Source organism: Mastomys coucha, unplaced genomic scaffold, assembly GCF_008632895.1.
Source record: "Mastomys coucha isolate ucsf_1 unplaced genomic scaffold, UCSF_Mcou_1 pScaffold21, whole genome shotgun sequence".
NCBI lineage: Eukaryota > Metazoa > Chordata > Mammalia > Rodentia > Muridae > Mastomys > Mastomys coucha.
The window spans coordinates 22,065,385-22,090,476 of record NW_022196904.1 but is presented as its reverse complement, the minus strand read 5'-3'; the positions used below and the strand labels follow the sequence as shown (position 1 = coordinate 22,090,476).

The following is a 25,092-nucleotide window of genomic DNA, read 5'->3' as shown; positions in this document are numbered from 1 at the left end:
CTGCAAGCTCATAAATACTGCAGCACATCGGTGGCCGAGAGGACCGTGAGGGCGGCTGGCGCGCCCCTGAGGGTGAGCCGGCATCCCCTTCCCGATTGCCCCCACTCCCACCCTACCCCACGCCCCAGATCTCGGCCTTCAGATCCGAGGCACCTCTCCAGGTCCCGAGGCCAGGTGGACCGAACTTCAGAACCTCAGCCGGCCAGAGAGCTGGGGAGAAACCGGGGTTCAGACACATGCAGGTTCAGGACTGGAGGCAGCTGGGATGAGGATGGAGCCCGGGGAGGAGAGAGACCTAAAGGCAAGATGGGATGCTTGGGAGAGGAAAGAGAAGAAGCCGCTCCAGGCAGGCGGAGCCAATGAGGAATCTGGGAGTCGAGTCGGAGTTGGGTCCCGACGAATAAGTGGAAATCTGAGGATGAACTAGAGAGGCTGAGGGTACAGTGGGATCCTAAGAATTTGGGGAATAGATCGATAAGAGAAGGCAGAGATGTTGGGGATAAAGTTGTCAAAGCCATTCCCGCCCCCAGCCCCCCAGCCCCCCAGCCCCCACCCAGGAACAGGAGCCTGGGCCGGAAGGGTTCAAACTCAGCTGCATCTCATCCTAGCCCTGCCACTGAGTCACTTGGTTGCTCAGTTTCCTATATGTGACTGGGTTGGTGATGTCTGTCGCCACCACCTCATAGGAATGCTGTGAGGCCTCCTGCCATTAATCTATGCAAAGTGCTGATCATCGAGGCTCAGAAACCTCATTAATTATTCTCTCACCAGCATCTCCTTCACCACTCCCCTCAGAGACGTTTCAGTCATTCAGTCTTCCTCCCCCTCGGACATCCTGACAGACGGACAGACGGACAGACGGCCCTGCCTGGCACCGGTCCATTCTCCATCCTCTGTGGGACTCACCAACGGAATTTGATCACATCCTTGCGTTCCACTCCGCTTCCCACCATCCCCTTACCATGAGCCCCTTTCTTGGAGGCTGGCTCTTCTGTCTGCTCCTGCTTTTCTCCCTGGGAGTCCAGGGGACCCCAGACTATCCTCGTGCTACACCAGAGCAAGTCCATCTGTCCTACCTGGGTAAGTGTTCCTGACCCCTCATTCTGCAGCTCCTTCTTCAGCCCTGAGGTCCTCTGTTGGGTGAAGGGCCCAGGAGAAGGACAGGCTGGTAACTTGCCCTTCCAGCCTTGTTGGTGTGCCTCTGTGAAATGGGGCTTCAGCAGGCTCGTGTCCCATTGTGTGAGGAACGATGACGGTGTCAGCTCATCATGAGCTGCTCTGCTCCAGCTCTGAAGGACTGTCCTGGCTCTCTGCCTTGCTATCTTATCTCATGTTATCACATTGACTTCTGAAACCAGTTGTGGAAGAAACCAGTAAATGATGATGGGGAAAAAGGGAAAGGGGCCATCTCTTTCTCCATCCCTCTTTTGTTCTTTTTGGCAGAAGAAGGATCCCTTGCATTTCCTCCGGGCTTTGGAAATAGGTTCATATAGCCCAGGCTAGCCTCAAATTTGCTTTGTAACCTAGGCTGACCTTGAGATCCTGAACCTCCTGCTTCTACCTCCCAAGTGTTTTATTCTTTTAGGAGTTTTTCACACTTGTAGCCCAGGGTAGCCTGAAAGTCTCCCTGTATCTTGAGACCTTCAGTCTTAGCCTTTCAGGTACTGGGGTTGCAGGAGTGAACTATGATATCTGCTTTTTCCTTTTTCTTCTTTCCTCTCCTCTCTCTCTCTCTCTCTCTCTCTCTCTCTCTCTCTCTCTCTCTCTCTTCTTTTTGAGACTAGGCCTTAGGGATTGAACTCAGGGCCTTGTGCATGTGGGACAAGCACTCCACCAAACTGAACTGCCCTCAGGCCATTTTTTAAACATCTAGTCTATTAAGATAGAGTCTCCATCTGTGGCCCAGGCTAGTCTTGACTTCTCAACCCTCCTGCCTCATCCTTCCAAATTTTGGGATTTCAGGCATGAACCACTATTTCAGGCTGGGAAGATCTTTTATTTATTAAGAGGTGATGGGAACAGGGTGAGGCAACCCTAATCCCAGGACTCAGACTATGAAGGAAATAGAATCGGGAGTTCAAGACCAGCTTTGGCTAATGAGAAAATCTGAAGCCAGCCTGGCCTACAGGAGACCCCACCTCAAAAGAAATGAATAGATAGATAGATAGATAGATAGATAGATAGATAGATAGATAGATGGATCCATTGGATGTACTAGCTCACACCTCTATTCCCAGTACTTGAAAAGTAGAAGCAGGTGGATTGGTTCAAAGCCAGCCTTAACTACTTAGTGAATTTCAGGCTAGCCTGGGCTACATGAGATCCTGTCAAGAAAGAAAAGGAGGTCATGGAGCATATGGACTCTCTGTGCCCAGAGTGCCTGGGTTCAAATCCCAGGTTTGTTTCTTTATCTGACAAGGTACATGGGCACTGAGGGCCAGTGGGGTACCAGGACCTTGTGGTGGGAGTTATAGGTTGCCGACTGCTTTCTGTGGAGTCACAAGACTGAGCTCCGGGTGTGAAGGGGATGCTCTCACCCACTTTTGTATTAGGAGTTATGCCACTAGAGATAGCTGCCAACCTTAGGATGTGTGTGTGGACATGCATGTGTATGTGCCTGCTGTGTGTGTGCTTATGTGTGTGAGGGTGTGTCTGTGGGAGAGTGTTGCAGAGGGCAGCTCTCAGGAGTCAGGTCTCTCCTTCCACTGTGGGAGTCCCAGGATTGAACTCAGGTCATCAGGCTTGGTGGCAAGCAGCTCTACCCACTGAGCCATCTGGCCAGCGCCATGGCATTTGTATATGTTTATATCCTGTCACCTTTGCCCTCTCCTTCCTCTCCCATCGCTCCTCCCTCTCTCTCACTGGTCCTCTTCCTCCTCAAACAATCTCCCTCTGCCCTCATATGGTCATGCATATGTGTGTGTGTGTAATTGGCCAGATCTAGATTCCCCATGTGAGAGAGAACATGGGCTGGTCGCTGTTCTTCATCCCAAGCATCCTCTCTCTCACCCTCCCTTTTACACTGCTTCCTTTCCTTCATAGCCCCTCTTCTACTTTTGTGTTTTAAGATTTTATATATATGATATATGATGATATATGGTATGCTAATTATCATATAGAATATAAGATATAGGATATTTATATAGAGAATATTTATATACACAATAATATGTAAAATGTATATTACACAATATGTGTGTAATACATAATTATATATAATATATAATAATAAAATTATATATAAGTAATATATATTTAACTCTGGATTCTACATATGAGAGGAAGTGCGATATTTCTCTGTCTCTCTCTCTCTCTGTCTTTCTATCTCTCCCTGTCTCTCTCTCTCTGGCTTCACCATATAGCTCAGGCTTGCTTTGAACTCACAATCTTCTTGCCTCAGCATCTTAAGAGCTGCACTCCAAGTGTGTACAAGCATGTCTGGCTATGTGATATGTGTGTGTGTGTGTATGTGTTTGTGTTTTTGTGTGATATGTATATGTAATTTCACATCTCTATACTTAAGTTAAAAATGAAAACCTAGGCCAAGTATACTAGTATGCACTTTTAATCCCAGCACTCAAGAGGCAGAAGAACCCAGATCTCTGAGTCTGAGGCTAGTCTGTTCTGCATAGGAGGTTCCAAGTCAGCCAGGGCTATATAGTGAGATTCTACCTTTAAAAAAGAAAGAGGGGCTGGAGAGATGGCTCAGCAGTTAAGACCTGCTCTTCCAGAGGTCCTGAGTTCAATTCCTAGCAACCACATGGTGGCTCACAACCATCTGTATTTGGATCTGATGCCCTCTTCTGGGGTGTCTGAAGACAGCCACAGTGTACTCATATACATAAAATAAAACTTAAGGAGAAGGAGAAGGAGAAAGAGGAGGAGGAGGAGGAGGAGGAGGAGGAGGAAGAGGAGGAAGAGGAGGAGGAGGAGGAGGAAGAGGAGGAGGAAGAGGAGGAGGAAGAGGAGGAGGAGGAGGAGGAGGAAGAGGAGGAGGAAGAGGAGGAGGAGGAGGAGGAAGAGGAGGAGGAGGAGGAGGAAGAGGAGGAGGAGAACAACAACAAGAGAAAACCAGCTAGCTATAGCCCTGCACTCCCAGGCCTCAGGAGGTCAGGAGCACCTCTGTTACTGACTGAGCTGAAGACTCTGCTAAACTGGGCAACATGGCTCCTGTCTGTGAAGAGAAAGGAACAGCTTGGGTTGGAGTTGAGGGATGGAGCCCCTGACTGACAAATGTGACTGCTCGGGGCTCATCCCCAGCACCGGCAGAAGCCAACTCCACATAGAAGAAAACAGTAGCAAAACCCTGTGTAAATGTCATTTTTATTGAATGAGAACTATTTCTACCAAAGAAGAAAGTTAATGAAGAATACCATTGTCTAATGTTTAAAAAATTATATTTTATTTATTATTATTATTATAATTGTGGGGTGGAGCAGAGGATGACTAGAAAGAGTTGGTGTTTCTCTTCTTCCAATATGTGGATCCTGGAGACTGGACGCCGGTCATCAGGCTTTTGTGGCAGGCACCTTTACCCACTGAGCCATCTCACCAGACCATATTTTTAAATCTCCCTAAGGTTTTAAAGAATTTATTGCTGAGTGTGTGTGTCTGTATGTGTGCATGCACATACAATGATGCATGTGTGGCGGTCAGTGAAGAGAATTTTAATGACTTGCACGGTTTCAAATCTCTCTCCTTAAACGTTTTGTTCTTATTGCTGTGTGTGCAGGTGGAGGTCTGAGCACAGCTTTTAGGAGCTGGCTCTGTCCTTCTGCCACGTGGGTTCTGCAGCTCCACTTTGGTAGTATTGGGCTAGCTCTTTAATGCCAGCAGGAGTTTCTGCTGGGTTTGCCTCCAGTTCAGTCTGCCTGGATTCAAGGCTCTGGATATATCGAGGAAGGAAATGCTGTAGTTTGTGATAGTTGTGGCTCTTTTTTTCTTGAAACTATACCAAAATGCAAATATATACTTGTTTCTCATTGGTCAAGAAGGTAAAGCTTTTAACTCTGAAGTAATTTGAGACTCCTGGAGGAATTCCTATGGCGGTAAAGCCACCTGGGCCTGGTTGCACATGCCTGTACTCACAGCACTCTGAAGGCTGAGGCAAGAGGACACTGAGCTCAAGATCAGCATAGACCTTGTCTCAAAAATAATAATAGTATTTAATTGCAGCACCTGGGAGGTAGAGGCAGGTAGATCTATGAGTTTGAGGCCAGCATGGTCTATAGAGTGTGTTCCAGGGCTATATAGTGAGACCCTGTCTGAATACATATAATAATAATATAAAATATATATAGTTAATAATAATAATAATAATAATAATAATAATAATAATAATAATACATGGAGACTCACTCCACTGAGGTAGAGTCTGGCCATAGGTCATTCAACCTGGAATAATGTTAATATTAACAGAGTCTACTATCTTTATTTAAAGATTTTAATTTAATTTATTTTTTCACATTAGTTTTTTTTTCTTTTAGAAATTTGGGCATGCTATATTTTGGATTCCTTATTTATTTGTTTGTTTGTCTGTTTATTATTGTTTTGAGACAGCCTCACTATGCAGCCCTAGCTGGTCTGCAAGCCATTATGTAGATCAGTCTGTTCTCAAGCTCATGGAGATCTGCCTGCTTCTGTTCTCAGGTGCTGGGATCAAAGGCATATGCCATCATGCCTGGTTGAACTCCTTACTTTTTAATAATTTATTTATTTTTTGTTGTTATGTGTATGGGTATTTTACTTGTGTGTGTCTGTACGCCATGTGTATATACCTGTGGAGGCTAGAAGAGGACCTCTGATTCTCCACAAGTCAGCATGTGGGTGCTGCAAACTGAACCCAGGTCCCCTGGAAGAACAGCCAGTTCTCTGAACTACTGAGCCAGTGCTCCAGGCCTCTGGCATCTTTTTACTGTTGGTTTGGAGACGGAGTCTCATACCGTTCAGACTGGCCTTGAACTCACATTGCAGCTGAGAAAGGTAACATCTTAGGCAACAGTGGTAGGATTATTTAAAATTGAGGTGCCTGGAGAGATGGTTTAGTGGCTAAGAGCACTTGCTGTTCTTTCAGAGGACCTGGGTTCAGTTCTCAATACCCATATGCTGGCTCACAACCATCTGTAACTTCAGGTCCAGGGGACCCAGCGCCTTCGTCTGACCTCTATGAGGTATCGGGCATACATGTGGAACACAGGCATACACACATGCAAAGACTGATACATATACACAAGGCAAACCTAAAAGACAAAAACGTTAGCTGGGCAGAGGTGGCACACGCCTTTAATCCCAGCACTTGGGAGGCAGAGGCAGGTGGATTTCTGAGTTCAAGTCCGGCCTGGTCTACAGAGTGAGTTCCAGGACAGCCAGGGCTATACGGAGAAACCCTATCTTGAAAAACCAAAAAAAGAAAAAAGAAAGAGAGAGAGAGAGAGAGAGAGAGAGAGAGAGAGAAACGTTAATTGAAAATTGACAGCTAAGCTAAAGCCCAATTGGTAGAATACTTGCTCAACCTGTGTAGAGCCCAGAGCCCAAAGAAAAGAAGAAAAAATGGAGCCAGGCACAGTCATGTGCACCCAAGCAATCCCAGCTACTCTGAGGCTGAGGCAGGAGACTTGCTAAACTCAGAAGGATGAAATCACATTAGCTTCAAAGAAATCCCTGTAAAAACAAAAGGAAAACCAGGTATGGTGACACTGAATTCCAGGCCATCCAAGGCGACTAAGACCCTAACCCTAACAAAACAAGGCAAACACCGAAGGTGGGGACTGGACCCTTGGGACAGTTCTGGTTAAACCTCAGGCCTAACTCAAACGTCCCCAAGGCCACCACTAATTTTAGTCACAACCCAGGATCTCACCTTGGGTTTAGGGACAGTGCCTTTTCCATCTCCTGCTGCTGCTTTGATTGGATCCATAGTCTAGCCTGGCCTCAAACTAGAAATCCTCCTGTCTCAGTTTCCTGAGTACTGGGACTGCAAAGCCACGCACCATCACACCCAGCACTTAAGATTTTTTTCTCTTGTGACTTTTGTGTTTTCCCGAGTATTGGTCAGTTATTTTGTAAAATATCACTATTTTAGGTCTCTTTGCTATTGTTTCAATGTTGGTACTAAGGTTGTATTTGGGGCAAGAAGATTGCGGCTGCGACTTTGTGTCCCTCTCTCTCTGCATGTGGTACCAGAGGGTCTGTGGTGTAGACCTACCTATTGCTGCTGCTGGTGATGCTGACCCTGATTCATTGGCTGCTTAAGCCGATGCCTGCTGGGTCTATGCACAGGGAAGCCTTTATTTGTTCCTTTGTAGCTAATGAATAGCTTGGGGAAAGATTGCTCAAGAAGATGCAAGTCCTGTTTCTCCACAAATTCTCACCCACTAGTTTTAGCATCCATCAGCAGCTCCTGCCTGCAGTAATTCTTAGTCTTGTGCCTGCCTAATTGGGACTTTTTAATTTTTTATTCCCTCTTTCCATATATATGTATGATTAAAGAGGAAACTCCACCTACCACATGCTAGCCAAGGGTTGTGCTGTTGAACCATGGCTCCAGCCCCTCCCTGGGGGATTCTAGGCAGGGGCTCTACCACTGAGCCACGCCCCCAGCCCCTCCCTGGGGGATTCTAGGCAGGGGCTCTACCACCGAGCCACGCCCCCAGCCCCTCCCTGGGGGATTCTAGGCAGGGGCTCTACCACTGAGCCATGACTCCAGCTGGTCCTTTCCAGCTAATGGAAATGTGTTAGGAAGAGCTGTCCCTTTCTTCTGCCTACTTCATTCATTCCTTCAGCCAATGATTTCTTTCCACCACAGATTTGTGAATATTTCTTTAATTCTCCAGGTGAAAATCCAGTGCTATCATTGCTTATTGCTGTTCACAATGCCCCAGATTTGGTCTCTTGGAATTTGTTTGCATTGGCTTGAGGTGTGTGTGCACTGCAGACACCAGTGCTAGAACACTTTCTTAGTACATCCGACACCGTGAGTTCCCCCTGTGCCTGAAAAGAAAACTTCTTCTTGCCTCACTTTGAGGAGCACAATTGCCTAGCTGACTGCACTTCCATAGCCTGTTGTCGTCAGCCTCGCGAATCTGTTAAACGCTCTTTTCTGTGCAATTTTCTTTTCAACTCTCTTCAGTGTGTTGATGTTATTTGTGGCCATATGCTTGTTTTCTCTTAAGTTTTATTGTATTTAGGAGTATGTGTGCATGGGAGAGAGAGAGAGACAGAGAGAGAGAGAGAGGGAGGCAGAGAGAGACAGAGAGAGACAGAGACAGAGAGAGAGACAGAGAGAGAGAGAGTTTGTACATGTGTGCACTTGCCTATCTGAATGTGCATTGCTCTTGGAGCTAGAAGAGGGTGCTGGATCTCCTCAAACCAGTGTCACTGATAGTTTGTGAGCCACTGTGTGGGTGCTGGAACCCTGGTCCCCTGCAAGAGCAGCCTATGTGCTTTAACAATTGAGTCCTATCTTCAGCCTCAGGTTCTTTTCATTTTAGGGATTGGGGGGAGAGAGGGAGCCTGTGAGTAAAATATAATCCTGGAAGTTAGATGAATACAAAAAGATCAACCTGGAGACGTGTCAGCTCTCACTGTAGTGCTAAATCCCATTCCCCATCCTCACCCCACGCCCTCTCACCTTCCCGTAGGTAGTCCATCTTTTTAGCTCCCGAGGTGTCCTTTCTGTATTCCCTTACTAAGTGTGAGCAGTGACCTTTATAGGTCTACATCCTCATATGACTTTATATTTTATGACTCTGGCGCTCATCACACAGTCCAGGCTGATCTCAGACTCATGAGCCTACTGTATCAGCTTCCCAAGTGGATGGTCTTACAAGTGTGCACCACCATGCCCAGCTCATATATATCTCTCTACCTCCTTCCCTTCCTCCCCCTCTCCTTCCTTTCTTCTCTCCTTCACTTTCTCCTTTCCTTTCTTCCTCCCTCTCTTGCCCTCTCTCCCTCCTTTTCTCTCCCTCCTCACTCCTACCTCCTTCCTCTTTCTTTCTTGTTAGGTTCTCCCTACCTTGCTTGGGCTGTCCTCACAGCAGCCATCCTCAGGCTGTCTCCCAGGCCCTGGCTTACAGATGGGCTCCACCTCAGTTGCCTGCTCTTTCAGATTCCTGATAGCCGAATCCGTGTTCTTTATTTTATTTATTTTATGTGTATGAGTATACTGTAGCTGTACAGATGGCCATGAGCGATCCTGTATGTGGCTGCTGGGAATTGAACTCAGGACCTCTGCCGGCCCTGCTCGCTCCTGCATAATTCACAGTAGCTGTCTTCAGATGCACCAGAAGAGGGTGTCAGATCTCATTACAGGTGGTTGTAAGCCACCATGTGGTTGCTGGGATCTGAACTCAAGACCTTTGGAAGAGCAATCAGTGACCTTACCCGCTGAGCCATCTCGCCAGCCCCGAATCCGTGTTCTTAATGTTACAGAATCACTTGGTATTTTAACTTATGGTTGTTCCATTTGGTGTTTGGAGATAGCTGACCCGGAACTCACTGTGTGGCCTGGCCTGGCTTTGAATTTACAGAACTACAGGCCTCCTCCCCACCCTAGCTCTGTGAGGTATTTTGTTTGTTTATTACTTGTGTGTGCCCGGGGGGATATGCACGTGCGTGGAGATCAAAAGACAGCTTGCAAGAGTTATCTCTCTCCTTCCACCATGGGCTCCCAGGACTGAACCTAAGTGCTTAGACTTCCCAGAAAGTGTTTTGACCAATTGAGCTTTACAGGGTTTCTTTGTGTAACCCTGGCTGTCCCGGAACTCACTCTGTAGACCAGGTTGGCCTTGAGATCCTCCTGCCTCTGCCTCAGGAGTGCTGGAATTAAAGGTGTGTGCACCACCATGGCCCACCCTGATTGTGTTGCATGATTCTTTAAAAAAAAAAATTATTTATTTACTTTTTGTAAGTATACTGTAGCTGTCTTCAGACACACCAGAAGAGGATATTAGATCCCATTACAGATGGTTGCGAGCCACCATGTGGTTGCTGGGAATTGAACTCAGGACCACTATGCTGGTACCAATTTGTCTTAGTCAGGGTTTCTATTCCTGCACAAACATCATGACCAAGAAGCAAGTTGGGGAGGAAAGGGTTTATTTGGCTTACTTCCACATGGCTGTTCATCACCAAAGGAAGTCAGGACTGGGACTCAAGCAGGTCAGGAAGCAGGAGCTGATGCAGAGGCCATGGAGGGATATTTCTAACTGGCTTGTTTCTCCTGGATTGCTCAGCCTGCTCTCTTATAGAACCCAAGACTTTCAGCCCAGGGATGGCACCACCCACAAGGGGCAAGTGAGAAAATGCCCCACAGCTGGATCTCATGGAGGCACTTCCCCAACTGAAACTCCTTGTCTGTGATAACTCCAGCCTGTGTCAAGTTGACACACAAAACCAGCCAGTACAGGACCTCTGGAATAGTCAGTGCTCTTAACCACTGAGCCATCTCTCCAGCCCCTGTATTGCTTGATTCTTGATTTGAGAATCCGAATTACATATTTTTCTGAAGCCCTTCTTAGTCTTAAGAGTTCTTTTACTTTTTTTTTTTTAAAGATTTATTTATTATTATACATAAATACACTGTAGCTGTCTTCAGGCAAACCAGAAGAGGGCATCAGATCTCATTACGGGTGGTTGTGAGCCACCATGTGGTTGCTGGGATTTGAACTCAGGACCTTCGGAAGAGCAGTCAGTGCTCTTACCCGCTGAGCCATCTCCCAAGCCCAGTTCTTTTACTTTTTAATAAAACCTGTTTGTCTTGCAAATGAAATGAAGGAAAGAAGGAAGGAAGGAGAGAGAGAAGCCTGGCGTGATGGTATCTACCTTTAATTTAGCACAGAGGGGACAAGGACAGACAGATTTTTAATTTAAGCCTAGCCTGGTCTACCTAGGAAGTTTGTGGAAAGATTTGCTATAGAGCCAGGCCTGCTGACTGACTGCTGTTATCCCAGGGGAGGCAGCCTGAATGGCAGTTCAAGGCCATTCTGGATAACTTAACAATTGCCAAGCTAGCCTGGGGTACAGTAAGAGACCCTGTCCTTCCTTGCAGACAGAGTAAATTTCACCATTTCCTCCTGCTCTACAGCTGCCCTTTGTCCTACATCCTTTACCTAACTGGCCTCCAGATACCTGTCTGGAGCTCTCAGATGATATCATGAGTGTGCGATGTTGGCTGCAGGCTAGCACACAGAGAAGAGAATAGGGACATTGACTCAGCCCATAAACTTCATTGTGTTGGACATTGTTGCACGTTCTTTGCCTAAGGTTGTCCCTCCAAGGCACCAAAGGTAGCTGCCAGGGCATTCTCAGGATGCCAAAACTAGGAAGCTCCAGTCACCTCCACACAAAGGCACAAGACCGTAATAGTGTTTGCACAGAACCTCGAGCACACTGTAAGTCACCTCTTGATGACTCAGTGCTCAACACAGTAGACTGGAAACTAGCTATTGCGTTGCGATGCTTCTTTGTTTGTTTTGTCTTAATTTTAATTAGTTTATATTAATCATACATCATAAGCCTCATAATAACACGTTCTCTTTTCTTTCCCTTTCTTTTTATTAATTTATTTTGGTGAGTGTGCTTAAGATTCATTTATTTTATTTGTATTAATACACTGTAGCTGTCTTCAGACACACCAGAAGAGATGTTGGATCCCATTACAGATGGTTGTGAGCCACCACGTGGTTGCTGGGATTTGAACTCAGGACCTCTGGAAGAGCAGTCAGTGCTCTTAAGTGCTGAGCCATCTCTCTCCAGCACCCTACTTTGGTAGCTCTGGCTGTTCTGGAACTTGATCATAAATCAGGTCCACCTGCCTGTGCCTCCTGAGTGCTGGGACTAAAGGTGCGTGTGCACCGCCACCGTCCAGCTCATAATGCCATTTCATGCATGTATATAACGTATTTGGATTGCATTCACCCACCACTCACCCTCTCCTGTTCAATCCCTACCTCCCGTGGTCCTCTTCCTCTTCCAACTAGTCTTTCTCCTACATTTATGTCTTTTGGGCACATGTGTGTATATGTGTGTGTGTGTATATTATATATAAGTGTATGTATATATGTATGTGAGCATATGTTTGTGCACATGTGTGTACACGCATGTGTGTGCACATGCAAGTGTGTGCATCTATGTGTGTACATGTGTATGTGTGTATGTTGTTTGTGTGTGTGTGTCTGACCCTATGAGTTTCTTTAGGGTTGTTCACAGAATCATGGGCAAAGGGTTGTTTGCAGGAGTATGAGAAGAATACAGATCCTAAGGGAAGGGCTTGGCCTGAGTGTGAGGCTCTCTCTCCTCCATGTTTGATTTTCTTTTTTTTAACTTTAAACAGAGCCTTGCTATAGAGCTCAGGTTAGCTCAGAATTTATTATGTAGTCAAGGCCTAGAAATTCCACTTCTCCTGCCTCAGTCTCCTGAGTTATATGATGTTATATGATGTTTGGACCAAGAGCTTTGTGAATGCTGGGCAGGCACTCTACACATGGAGACACATGCCCAGGCCCTCTCTTGAAATATTATTTTTATTATTTTATTTCATGTGTATGCGTGTTTTGCCTGCTTATATGTCTATGAACTATGTACATGTCAGGTGCCCTCAGAGAGCAGAAAAGGGCATTAGATCCCCTGGAGCTGGAGTTACAGACAGGTGTGAGCTGCTGCGTGGGTGCTGGGACCTGAACTCAGGTTCTCTGGAAGAGCGCCCATACTCTTTTTTTTTTTTTTTTTTAAGATTTATTTATTGCCGGGCAGTGGGTGGTGTACACCTTTAATCCCAGCACTTGGGAGGCAGAGGCAGGCGGATTTCTGAGTTCGAGGCCAACCTGGTCTACAGAGTGAGTTCCAGGACAGCCAGGGCTACACAGAGAAACCCTGTCTCAAAAAACCAAAAAAAAGATTTATTTATTTATTATATGTAAGTACAGTGTAGCTGTCTTCAGACACCTCAGAAGAGGGCATCAGATCTCATTACAGATGATTGTGAGCCACCATGTGGTTGCTGAGATTTGAACTCAGGACCTTTGAAAGAGCAGTTGGTACTCTTAACCACCAAGCCATCTCTCCAACCCCCCAAATATTTTTATTAATTCATTTATTAGTTTGTTCGTGGGAGGGAGGCACACCCCATGCCACAGTACACATGGAGGTCATAGGCCTTTTTTTTAGACAAGGTCTCACTATGTAGCCCTGGAGGGCCCGCAGTTCCCTACATAGACCAGACTGGCGTCGTCACAGAAATCTGCCTTCCTCTTTCAGGGTTAAAAATTGCCCCGCTGAGAGGACAACTTTTGGAGGCCACGTAGGTCTTGGGGATGGAATCCAGGTTGTAAGGATTGAGCCATTTTGATAACCCGTTTCTGTCCTGACGATTTTCAACTCATAGTTGAATTCCAGTACCTGGAACCCAGGATCCAACCTATCAATTGTATTTGTATACATCCACACTTCCGCACAACCTTGTATGATAAATGACCCTATTTCGTTTCACAAACGGGATAACTGAGGCTGGGAGGAGGGGCGCGAAGCCACTCCCAAGGGAAGCCAGCTTAGAAATAGCGGAGGGGCTGGACCTAACAGCAGCTTCCAAATGTCACCCCATTCTTGCCTGATAGCCTGTCTAGGCTCCTCTCTGACTCCTCTCCCCTCAGGTGAGCCAGGCACCATGACTGTGACCTGGACTACGTGGGCTCCAGCCCGGTCTGAGGTGCAGTTCGGCATGCAGCTGTCTGGTCCGCTCCCACTCCGGGCCCACGGCACCGCCCGTGCCTTCGTGGATGGAGGAATTCTGCGGCGCAAGCTCTACATCCACCGTGTGACGCTGCGGAAACTGCTGCCTGGGGCACAGTATGGTGAGAGCACTAGGGGTGGGCAAGAGGGAGGAACGTTCTAGAAGCTATTGAGATTTGTAGTGGAGGTTGGGCTGGCGGCTCATCTGGGTGGGACAAGGGATATGAGACCCTTGACTAGGTGTAACAACACAGGTCTGTGATCCTAGCACTTGGGAGGAGGCAGGAAGTTTTGAAATTCCAGGTTATCCTGCTCTACATAGACAGTCAGGGATTAGCCTGGGCTAATCCCTGAGATGTCGATGATGATGATGATGATGATGACGACGACGACGACGACGACACGCCGCCGCCACCGAAGCCGACGCCGACGCCCCTTATGTTTCCTCCCTCTCCAGCCACCTCAGTGTAGGGCCATGTGGGAATGTCCTGGTCCCTGCCTCCCACCTGACAGAGGTCTGTTCTTTTCTCTCAGTTTACCGTTGTGGCAGCTCTCAGGGCTGGAGCCGTCGGTTTCGCTTCACAGCCTTGAAGAATGGGGTCCACTGGAGCCCCCGCCTGGCTGTGTTTGGGGACATGGGGGCTGACAACCCGAAGGCCCTGCCCAGGCTACGGAGGGACACTCAGCAGGGCATGTTTGATGCAGTGCTCCATGTGGGTGAGGCACCGGCGAGGGTGCGCCTGGAGGCTGACGGATTGGGTGCCCATAAGTCCTGTGCTAGAATAGGCTGGGGCTGGGGTGGCTCTGAAGGAGCAGGCTAGAGCCCGAGGGTGGGGGCCGAGGGGTGGCTCTGAAGGGGCAGGCTAGAGCCCGAGGGTGGGGGCTAAGGCTGGGGTGGCTCTGAAGGGGCAGGCTAGAGCCTGAAGGTGGGGGCTGAGGCTGGCCCTTAATGTCAGGGCCCTAAAGATTCCAGCATTGACTTTCTATTTTTATTATTGTTTTTAGTGGTAAGGCTCATTCAGAATACATAGAACTGTTGTAATAAATAAAAATGAGTAGGCAGGCTAACATGTCTGTAATCCCAGGAGTGGACAGGCTGAGGCAGGGGAATTGCCCAGAATTTAATGCCAGCCTGAACAGCTTTAGTGAGAGCTTTAAAGCAAAGCAAAACAACAGCTTCAACAACAGCAACAACAAAACCCAAGGGCTATGAGTGTGGCTCAGTGGTAGAGCCCCTGCCTAGAATCCCCCAGTGAGGGGCTGGGGACATGACTCAGTGGTAGAGCCCCTGCCTAGAATCCCCCAGTGAGGAGCTGGGGTGTGGCTCAGTGGTAGAGCCGCTGCCTAGAAGCCCCCAGTGAGGGGCTGGGGCGTGGCTCAGAAGTGAAGCATCTTTGCCTAACATTCATAATATCCTGGGATATTCTCTAGCAATTAAAAAAAAAAAACCTTACAAAATCAGCATCAAACTAGACCTAGCTGTGTTGTTTGGGGAGCAAAGAAGATGAAGAGACAGGCTGCTCCTAGGAGAAGGTCTGAGGTAGAGATTCGGACCCCCTAGGTCTTGATCCTAGAGGAAGCAGAGCCTGGCCTTCACTCTCTCCCATCCCTACTACCTTCCAGGAGACTTTGCCTACAACATGGACCAGGACAATGCTCGTGTTGGGGACAGATTCATGAGGCTCATTGAACCTGTTGCTGCTAGCCTGCCGTACATGACGTGCCCTGGGAATCACGAACAGCGCTAGTAACTATGGAAGGCTGTAGGGGAGGGTGAAGGCCAGATTAGTGAAAACAATTGGGTCCTTGTTAGAGTCTCACTTAAATCCCTCATGCTGCATTGCCTCATCTGTTCGAAAAAATGAGGGCCGGGCAGTGGTGGTGCACACCTTTAATCCCAGCACTTGGGAGGCGGAGGCAGGTGGATTTCTGAGTTCGAGGTCAGCCTGGTCTACAGAGTGAGTTCCAGGACAGCCAGGGCTACACAGAGAAACCCTGTCTCGGAAAAAAAAAAGAAAAAAGAAAAAAAGAAAAAAAACAAACAAAACACCAACCAAACAAAAAGAAAGAAAAGGAAAGGAAAGGAAAGAAAAGAAGAGAAAAGAAAAGAAACTGGGGACCTAGGCTGTGGCTTGAAAGTTTAGAGGTAGGGAAAGGCAGCTGCATCCAGCTCCTTATCCCTTGCTTTTTATATTTCCTTTTTTCCAGCAATTTCTCTAACTACAAGGCTCGCTTCAGCATGCCAGGAGACAATGAAGGCTTGTGGTACAGGTAAGGTGGAGGGTTCTGGGGAACTGGACTGACTGACTTCTCAGAAGGATAGATGAGGCTGAGTCTTCAGAGCTCTGACTCTTGCCCTTTGACCCCGTAGCTGGGACCTGGGTCCTGCCCATATCATCTCGTTTTCCACTGAGGTATACTTCTTTCTCCACTATGGTCGTCACCTGGTTGAGAAGCAGTTCCGTTGGCTGGAGAATGACCTCCAGGTAGGCCCAGGTGTGAGCCCCACCCTCATCTCTCGGCCCCTGTTGCCCCTCTCACTCTGGTCTCTTTCTCCAGAAAGCCAATAAGAATCGGGTGGCACGACCTTGGATCATCACGATGGGTCATCGGCCTATGTACTGTTCCAACGCGGACCTGGATGACTGCACAAGGCACGAAAGCAGGGTGAGACCCCTTTGCTGGGCGGCAGTGAGACTGGTGGGAGGATGGGCCCAGGCTTCTCCTCACCTCCCTGCTCATCCCACCAGGTCCGCAAAGGCCTCCAAGGCAAGTTGTTTGGGCTAGAGGACCTTTTCCATAAATACGGTGAGTGGTCCTGAGGGCTCCCCCGGCCCCACCTCGCTCTACCCAGGAGCCTGCTCATCTCTCTTTCTGCCTTAGGTGTGGACCTCGAGTTCTGGGCTCATGAACACTCCTATGAACGACTATGGCCTATTTACAACTACCAGGTGAGGCCCGAGGAGGACTCAGGACCAAGAGGCTGATGCTCATGCGGTCAGACCCTCCCAGGGCCTGATCATCTGTGACCCACCACCCCTCTATCTTCCTCCAGGTATTTAATGGCAGTCTAGAGAGGCCCTACACCAACCCTCGAGGCCCTGTTCACATCATCACAGGATCTGCGGTGAGCAGGTGGGAAGGGACTAGTCTAGGTGTGCAAAGCATGATGGTAGCAACTGTCATTGCATGCTGAGCTGGGAGACTGGGTGTTGCTGATGGCGTGCCCATCAGACAGAGGGAGCACAAAGGCTAGGTTAGGAAACATGATGGGAAAATAACAGTGGTTGAAAGCCTGGTGTGGTGGTACACGCTGGTGACTAGTACTCAGGGGACAGGAAGCCAGAGGACTGCCCTGAGTTCAAGGCCACATGGTGAATTCCGGGATAGCCTGGGCTACAGTGTGAGACTTTATCTCAAAAAACTAAACAGGACCAGAAGGATGTCTCAGTGAGTAACTGTACTCAGTGCCACGCCTGATGACCCACGTTCAATTCCCAGGACTCAAATGTAGAAAGAGAATAACACACACACATGCACACACACACACACACACACACACACACGCACACACACACACTGAATAGAATAAATAATCACAATCATAAATCTAAAACAAGTACTCTTGGCACTTGAGAAGTAGAAGCAGGAGGGTGCAGGAATTCAGGGTCATCCTTGGCTACATAGCAAATTTGAGACCACACCATGGAGCTTATATGACCCCCAGGACAAACAATGAGCTAGAGAGAGGCTGTTGCTCTGCAGAGGATCAGGGTTCAATTCCCAGCACTTAATTCAGCAGTTGTGAGCTGACTAAGACATACACATGAGAGAGAGAGAGAGAGAGAGAGAGAGAGAGAGAGAGAGAGAGAGAGAGAGAAACAGAGACAGACAGAGATAGACAGAGACAGACAGAGACAGACAGAGAGACAGAGATAGACAGAGAGACAGAGATAGACAGACAGAGATAGGCAGGGGGCAAGCAAGCAAACAATTGTGTTTTGGGGTTCGTTCACTATAAAGTTTTCTTTTTTCTCATAACACATGATCTCCCCAGGTAGCCCAATCTAGCCCCAACCCCTCACTCTGTCTCATCCTCCCAAATTCTAGCATTACAGATGTGTACCTAACATTACAGATGTGTTCCCAGCTTGCCTGGCTGGGGCCTACTTTTGTAAGTTAACTTTTTGTTTTTTGTTTTTGAAACAGACAGGGTCTCACTTTGTAGCCCTGGCAGGCCTGGAAGTTACTATGTAGGCCAGGCTGGCCTCAAACAAAGAGATCCACCTGTCTCTGCCTCCCCAGTGCTGGGATTAAAGACGTGCACCACTAGGCTTGGCTTTAAGCTGCTTCTTATGAATAATTAAAACTACAGTTAAAACCATCCAGATCAAAAGCAAAGCAATCGCAGAAGGCAGTTGTGGAGCAGCTATGGCCACACCCCTTCTCTGTCTTGCTTTCAGTCTTATGTCCCTTTAAAAAATGTTTTGTGTCAATGTATTTATTGTCATAACATACACACACATTCACACACACACACACATATACACACACACACACACATATATATCTCACAGTACATGATTAATATACATACATATGTAACAGCACATGTGTGTAGCAGTTGGAGGACAGTTTGCAGGAATCAATTCTCTCCATCTACCATGTAGTCTGGACTCAGGATCCTTAGGCTTGGTGACAAGTAACTTTACCCATAAAGCCACCTCACCAGCCCACCCTTCTTAAGTCCTTTGTATGACCTTTAAGATTATTCTCTACACACTAAGTAATTGTCTAGACGGAGACACTATTGAATCACCCACTTAGTAAAAGTGGCTTAAGTCACCCTTCACAGCCCACCGGGTTTTAACATCAGCTCACGTCATGTCATCGTCTCTTGGAAAACTTTCATTTTCTTTGATCAGCTTTGCTATTATTTTTGCTTTGGGTTGGCTTGAGGCTAACTGAGCAACACTGAGGCAATGCGCTGCTCTGTAGCCACGGCTGGCCTCACGTTCACCAGGAAGCGGATAATCCCACTCATGTCAGTAAACTGCTCCTCCTAATGCAGGCTGGAAATTGGGAAGTTTTTTTCTAAAGTGCCTCATTTTCTATACTGGCATTTCCTGCCTTGTTACCCTATCTACCCTAGGCACTGGCTTTTATTTAATTCACTAACTAAACCTAAGTCTAGTCTCACATAGTCTAGGCTGGTCTCAAACTTGATGTCTAATTACCATGTAGTTCAAATTGACCTTGAGCTTTTTAATTAAGCTTTTATCTATCATATTGTTTTATGTGTGTGGGTGTTTTACCTGCATGTGTATTCACATCTGAGGGGTTCAGAATAGGGTGTCGGGTCCTCTAAAACTGGAGTTATAGGGTGCCATGAGCTGCCATGTGTGTGTTATCCTCTGCAAGAGCAGCCATGCTCTTAACCACCAAGCCCCTGACCTTGAATTTCTGATCCTCTTGCCTCCACTTCTGAGGTGCTTCGATTGTAAGGCACGCACTCCCATGCCAGGTCTTGTGTTGTGCTGGGGTTGAACTTAGGATGTTGTGCATGCTAGGAGAGCATTCTATCAGCTGACCTACCACCCTAGCCCAGGTCTGATTTTTGTTTTTGTTTTGTTTTTGTTTTCTTGGTCTCTGTTTTTCCATTTATTTGTTTATTTTTGTGTGGGGGTACATGTGTCCTGGGGTTCACATGTGGAAATCAGGACACCATGCTAGAGTGGTTCTTTCCTTTCACCATGCGGGCTCTGGGGACCAAACTTGGGTTGCTAGGCTTGGAAGTAAGTAACTTTATCTGCTGGGCCATCTTATCAGTTCCCAGTCGATTCTCAAGACAGGGTCTCACTCTATAGTCCAGGCTGGTCAGGACCTGACTAGGTAGACCAGGCTGGTCTTGAACTTGGTGATTCTCCTGTAACAACCTCCCAACTTCTGGGACTGATGGTTTCTAACTAAGTTGTAACTGACATTTTCTTGGAGGCCACAGGGGTCTGGCCCGACATGGTTTTTTGTTGTTGTTGTTTTGTTTTGTTTTGTTTTCTGTGTGAGTTTCCCACACTTGGCTGACCATCTGTCTCCCACAGGGTTGTGAAGAACTGCTGACTCCCTTTGTCAGGAAACCCAGACCATGGAGCGCCGTACGCGTGAAAGAGTACGGCTATACTCGGATGCACATCCTTAATGGCACCCACATGCACATCCAGCAAGTGTCTGATGACCAGGTCTGTTGGGGGATTACTGGGTTACAAATTACACAGCTTGGTTCAGAGTATGTGGGAACAGAGTGGTTAAAATCTTGGACTCAAAAGTAAATCATGCTGGTCATGGGAGCATGACCTTTAGTCCCAGAATCTGAGAGGCAGAGGCAGGCAGATCTGTGAGTTAAAGGCCAACCTAGTCTACAAAGCGAGTTCCATGAGAGTCAAGAGGACTACACAGAGAAACCCTGTTTGGGAAACAACAAAACAAATCAATACACTGGGTGTGGTGGTGCATAGCTAAAACCCTATCACTTGAGAAACTGAGGTGGAGGAACTGGGATCATAGCTCAGAGGAAGAACACCTGCCTGGAATCCCCCAGTGAGGGGTTGGGGTGTGGCTGAGTGGGAGAGCCCCTGCCTAGAATCCCCCAGTGAGGGGCTGGGGCATGCCTAACATGTGTGAGGCCCTAGGTTCAATCCCTAGGTCTGAAAAAGAACAACACAACACACAAATTAGAGTTAGGAGTTTGAGGCCGTAGGGCCTAGACTTCAAGGCCAGATGGGCTACAAAGGGTGACCATGACCTCAAAAGATAAAAAAAAAAAATTGCACTCTAAAATTGGAAGCCTGGGTTCAAATCCTGCCTCTGCTTGCTACCAGCTTCTTTGTTCTTCTGTTTTCTTATTTGTGAAGTGGAGTCTACCACGGCTACACAGGATGACATGGTCATGTAATAACAGCCATAAAGGGTAGAGAACAGAACCTGGCAATGGGACATAAGATAAGTGTCTGCCACTTTGAAGCAGGAGAAAGATCAGGTGGCTCATGAGAGTGAGTCCTGAAGAATAACAAACAGTGCAGTTTGTTCGTGTGTGTGCGTGCATGTGAGTGTGTGAGTGTGTGTGTGTGTGTGTGTGTGTGTGTGTGTGCATCTATACACATGGAGGACCAAAGAGGGTGGTTAGCTAATTTCCTCTGCCACTTGCTGAACATGAGGCTAAGCTGCTAGTCAGCAAACCCTAGTGTCCTCCTGTCTCCACTTCCCTTGGAGACTACATCACAGACACACCGGAAAACAGGTTTTTCTCTTGAGTGCTGAGACCCCAAATCCAAACTTCATGATGATGGGAGCAATAACTTCTAACCCTTAAGCTATCTCTCTAGTCCCACACCTGGCTTTTGTGTGGTGCTGGGGATCTGAACTCAGGTTCTCCAGCTCCTCACTGTGCTTTATTATTATTATTATTATTATTATTATTATTATTATTATTATTATTATTATTATAGCAAGTTAGGTGTGGTAGTGTACTTTCAAGGCAGGAGAATCAGAATATAAATTCAAGACCAGCTGAGGTGGGCTTTACAGCTAGACATTGTCACAAAAAGAAAAGAACAAAACAGTAAGATAAAATAAAAGTTAGAGAGCCGGGTGATGGTGGCACACGCCTTTAATCCCAGCACTTGGGAGGCAGAGGCAGGTGGATTTCTGAGGCCAGCCTGGTCTACAGAATGAGTTCCAGAACGGCCAGGGCTACACAGAGAAACCCTGCCTCAAAAAAAAAAAAAAAAAAAAAAAAAAAAAAAAAAAAAAAAAAAAAAGCAAAAATGAATAAGTAAATAAATAAATAAATAAAAGATAAATAAATAAAAGTTAGAGTTTAGTGAGCACTGCTGTGCTCCAGGCATGGGCTGCCTTGTGCTGTGCAGTCAGTTCACCCACAGGGGCAGGTTTCTTTCTGTTTCATAGATGAAAGAACCTAAGAATGATTTTCCCAGGGTCACACAGGTTCCAGACAGCTTAGCTGTAATCTGACCCACAGGCCACCCTCTCCATACCTGCAGCCATCGTTTCCTAGCAGCGTACGCACGTACGTGCTCGCAGGCTTCTGTTACCCTGTCTCTGTGGTCACAGTGGCCCCAAAGCTATGTTACTGTTCCTCTAATCTACACAACGAGGCAGCTGGCAAAAGGTCGCGTGCGTAAGGCAAGACAGATACGGAGTACACCGGAGTGCAGGCTCCTGACCACATGTTCCAGATGAGGTGGTGTGTGGCTCCTCACTGTGTGTGGAGGGCGATTGCCTATCAAACATGATGTTCTGGGTTTGATCCTCAGCACCACATAAATGGTGGCTCGCATCCATTAGCCCAATGCCTAAGAGAGTAGAGGAGATAGTCAAAATCATCTGGGGTATACACTGAATTCAAGGGCAGCCATAGTGTATGAAATTCTAGCTCAAAGGGAAAACCAAAACCAACCAAACAAAAAGCCATCCCTTAGGAAAGGCAGGTTACTATTGTCTCAGGTGGGAAATTAAGATTCATAACCTTACCAAGCCCAGGCTGACCCCCACGTGCTGGCATTACAGGTGTGTACCTCTATTGCATACACCACGACTCTTGGCTTTTCCTTTCTCTTCTTTTGGGGGGTGGTGGTGGTCTGAGACAGGATCTCTCTGTGTAGCCCTGGCTATCCTGAAACTTGCTCTGTAGAACAGACTGGCTTCAAACAAACTCACAGAGATCCACCTGTCCCTGCCTCCCGAGTGCTGGGATTAAAGGCATGGTCCATCACACAGGGCCTTTATCTGGATTTTTCAAACGAGGAGAACCGAGGTCTAGAGAGATGGAGGAACTCATCCACCCTTAGAGCCGGCAATGGGGTTGGAGCCAGGCCCCTCGGCAGGGCAGGCTATCCTTCCTCACTACCTCTCATTTCTGACCTTCACAGGATGGGAAGATTGTGGATGACGTCTGGGTGGTTAGACCTTTGCTTGGCCGGATGATGTACCACTAAGACCAGGGTCCTCTCATGAAGACACTTTGCTGCTGTGGCCAGGCAGTACCTTGGCCTGGGGAGGGAGTCAGGGCAGGATCCCACTCCCTCACCATCCAGGAGTACAGCCTTGAGGGAGGCCAGATAGCTCTTGCTTCCTGGAGAGGTGGGAGCCTAGGCTGGCTGGAGAGGGAGGGCAGGTATGTGGGCACCAGCAGGGCTGACTGCCAGCGTAGCCCTGCCCTCCTGAATCACTCTGACAGGGCCAGGGACTCAAGGGCCTCAGAATAAAGAGGCTTGCAGCCGTGGCTCCCTTGACGAAAACTTCCACTTGGGCCATCTGTCCCTTTGCCCCCTCCTGAAGGGTGTCCTGTGCCGGGATCAGCAAGGAGGGCACAGCCCACATGACCGGACTTGCCAACAGGTTACTCGTCGTTTGTTCTGCCTTCACATCTAGTCCCTTGCCTGGCTTCTGTGCTAATAGCCCACGGTGTGCTGTTTAAAGTCCCTTTGTGAGTCTGTTTCCCTGCCGGCACCATCTTCTCCAGGAGGAGAGGGTAGAGTAACACTGTCCCCTCCCCAAGGCAAAGCTGGCAAGCTTCAGGGACACACAGATACACTATGTTCTTCCCTCACGGTACCTGTCTTCCTTCTTTTACGTATCCTACCACTATTTGCTGAGCATCTATTATGTGCTGGGGCTGGAATGAGACAGACCTCTCCCCTGGTAGTATGGACATGGAAAATTAGGGACTTGAATAGCAACGTGCGTACAAGGGACAAGAGCTCAGGGGGATAAAAAGGAAGGGGAACAGTGACAGTTTGCAAGGAGACAGCTGACATTTGGACCAAAGTTGAGGGCAGAGGACACAGGTGACACAGGAAGGGCGTCCCAGAGCTCAGCCAGAGCAAAGGCCCTAAGGCAGAGCTAGACTTTCCCTGTTGACTGAGGAGGCTGCTGTGGCTGTCACAGAAAAAAAAACAAGGGAGAGATGGAAGAGGACTGCAGTAGTGGTTATGCGGAGCCTCCTGGGCCACTGTGAGGACTTCGGATGGAGCCATGCGATGCCCAGGGTGGACCCCAGCAGATTCCTGGCCCTGTGGGTCACCTCATAGCTGACCACCCACCTCTTCCATTGTGCTGAGTAGTGCATTGTTCAGCCTCCTCAGGCCTAAGTCTCATGTGCCTATCACTAAATCCAAGGCTCACAGACTTCATGGAGGTTTCTGGAACACATCGAGTACTTTACCTGTGCAAAGCCAATGCACGCACTGACCTTTTTGACTTCACTCTCTGCAGTGCCTCCAGGTTGGAAGTTCCCTGTCTCCTCTGCTATAGACAGGTCCTCATGGAGTCCAGGCTAGCCTTCAACTCCCTGTGTATCTGAGGATGTCCCTGAACTTCTGATCCTCCTGTCTTCATCTCCCAGTTGCTAGGATTCCAGGGTGCACTCCTGGAATCAGCCATACCCGGCTCAGGGTTGACATCTTTTACACCTATGTCTCCTTCCTATTGTCCCTTCTGCACAGCCTTCCCTGAAGAGTCCTGTTTGACTGCAGGTCTCTGGAGCTCCATATACTACAGCCCCCACTCTCCTCACTGTCTGCCTTATTCACCAGTCACTGTCTGTGTCCTTCCTGGGCTTAGGACTCTGTGATGGTGACCAGTGGCATTTTGTTTCCACTTGAGTCTTTGACTCCATCTAATCCTACTGGGGTCTTGGTGTCTCCTCTGCCCAGCCCTGCACATTCTAGGTCATTGCTACTCTGGGATGGGTGTCTCTCAGTCTCCTATTGGATTGTTAATGCTAAGGAGGACAGGGACCAAAGTGGCCAAGCACAACAGAGGCCCTAGGAAGGTTATCACATGCCAAGCTCTGACTTGGACATGTCAGGGGCAGCGATGAATCAGAAAGAGAAACCAGGTCACCCAACCCAAATGATGCATAAAGAGAGAATGCTGACCGGCAAAGGCATGTTGTGGAGGACCAAGTCAAGGCTGTGGAGCCACAGAACTGCTGAGGTACCTCAGGAAGCCACTGTGGACCTGCCTGGCAGGGAGAGCCACAGAGGGCAAAGGCCTGCAGGCAGGTGGCATGAGGGAGCTGACCCCAGCTTTGCCACTTCCTGTGTGATGACTGCAAGTCATGGTTCTCTGTGAACCTCTGCTTCTTCATCTGTATGTAGAGGAGGAGCCTGTGGGAGACAGCCTGGAATGGAATTAAAAGCTCATCACCAACCTGTATTTTCTCTTCTCCTTCTCCTCCCATCCTCCCATCTTGTTTTCCTTCCTTCCTTTCAATGCCATATCCCATTTCTTCTCCTATATCCAATCACTGACAAACACTCCAATTTCTTTTTTTTTTTTTTTTTT

The 25,092-nt window shown here is 47.9% G+C and overlaps 1 protein-coding gene across 4 annotated transcripts; it reads left to right on the top strand.

The window, feature by feature from the left end:
- Window positions 1-23,042, top strand: Acp7 (acid phosphatase 7, tartrate resistant (putative)). Of its 4 annotated transcripts, none has more exons than XM_031385924.1 (13): window positions 1-72; window positions 772-1,080; window positions 13,650-13,850; window positions 14,263-14,445; window positions 15,352-15,475; window positions 15,937-15,999; window positions 16,100-16,214; window positions 16,288-16,395; window positions 16,479-16,536; window positions 16,612-16,679; window positions 16,784-16,855; window positions 19,827-19,964; window positions 22,674-23,042. In XM_031385924.1, the coding sequence occupies exons 2-13, from the start codon at window positions 963-965 to the stop codon at window positions 22,737-22,739; spliced, it is 1,314 nt and encodes a 437-aa protein (XP_031241784.1). In that variant the 5' UTR covers window positions 1-72; window positions 772-962; the 3' UTR covers window positions 22,740-23,042. The 4 variants fall into 4 exon arrangements, with proteins under 4 accessions (XP_031241784.1, XP_031241785.1, XP_031241782.1 ...); XM_031385925.1 differs by having other exon boundaries at window positions 31-72; window positions 796-1,080; XM_031385922.1 differs by having other exon boundaries at window positions 35-72; window positions 843-1,080.
- Window positions 23,043-25,092: the final 2,050 nt, after the last annotated feature.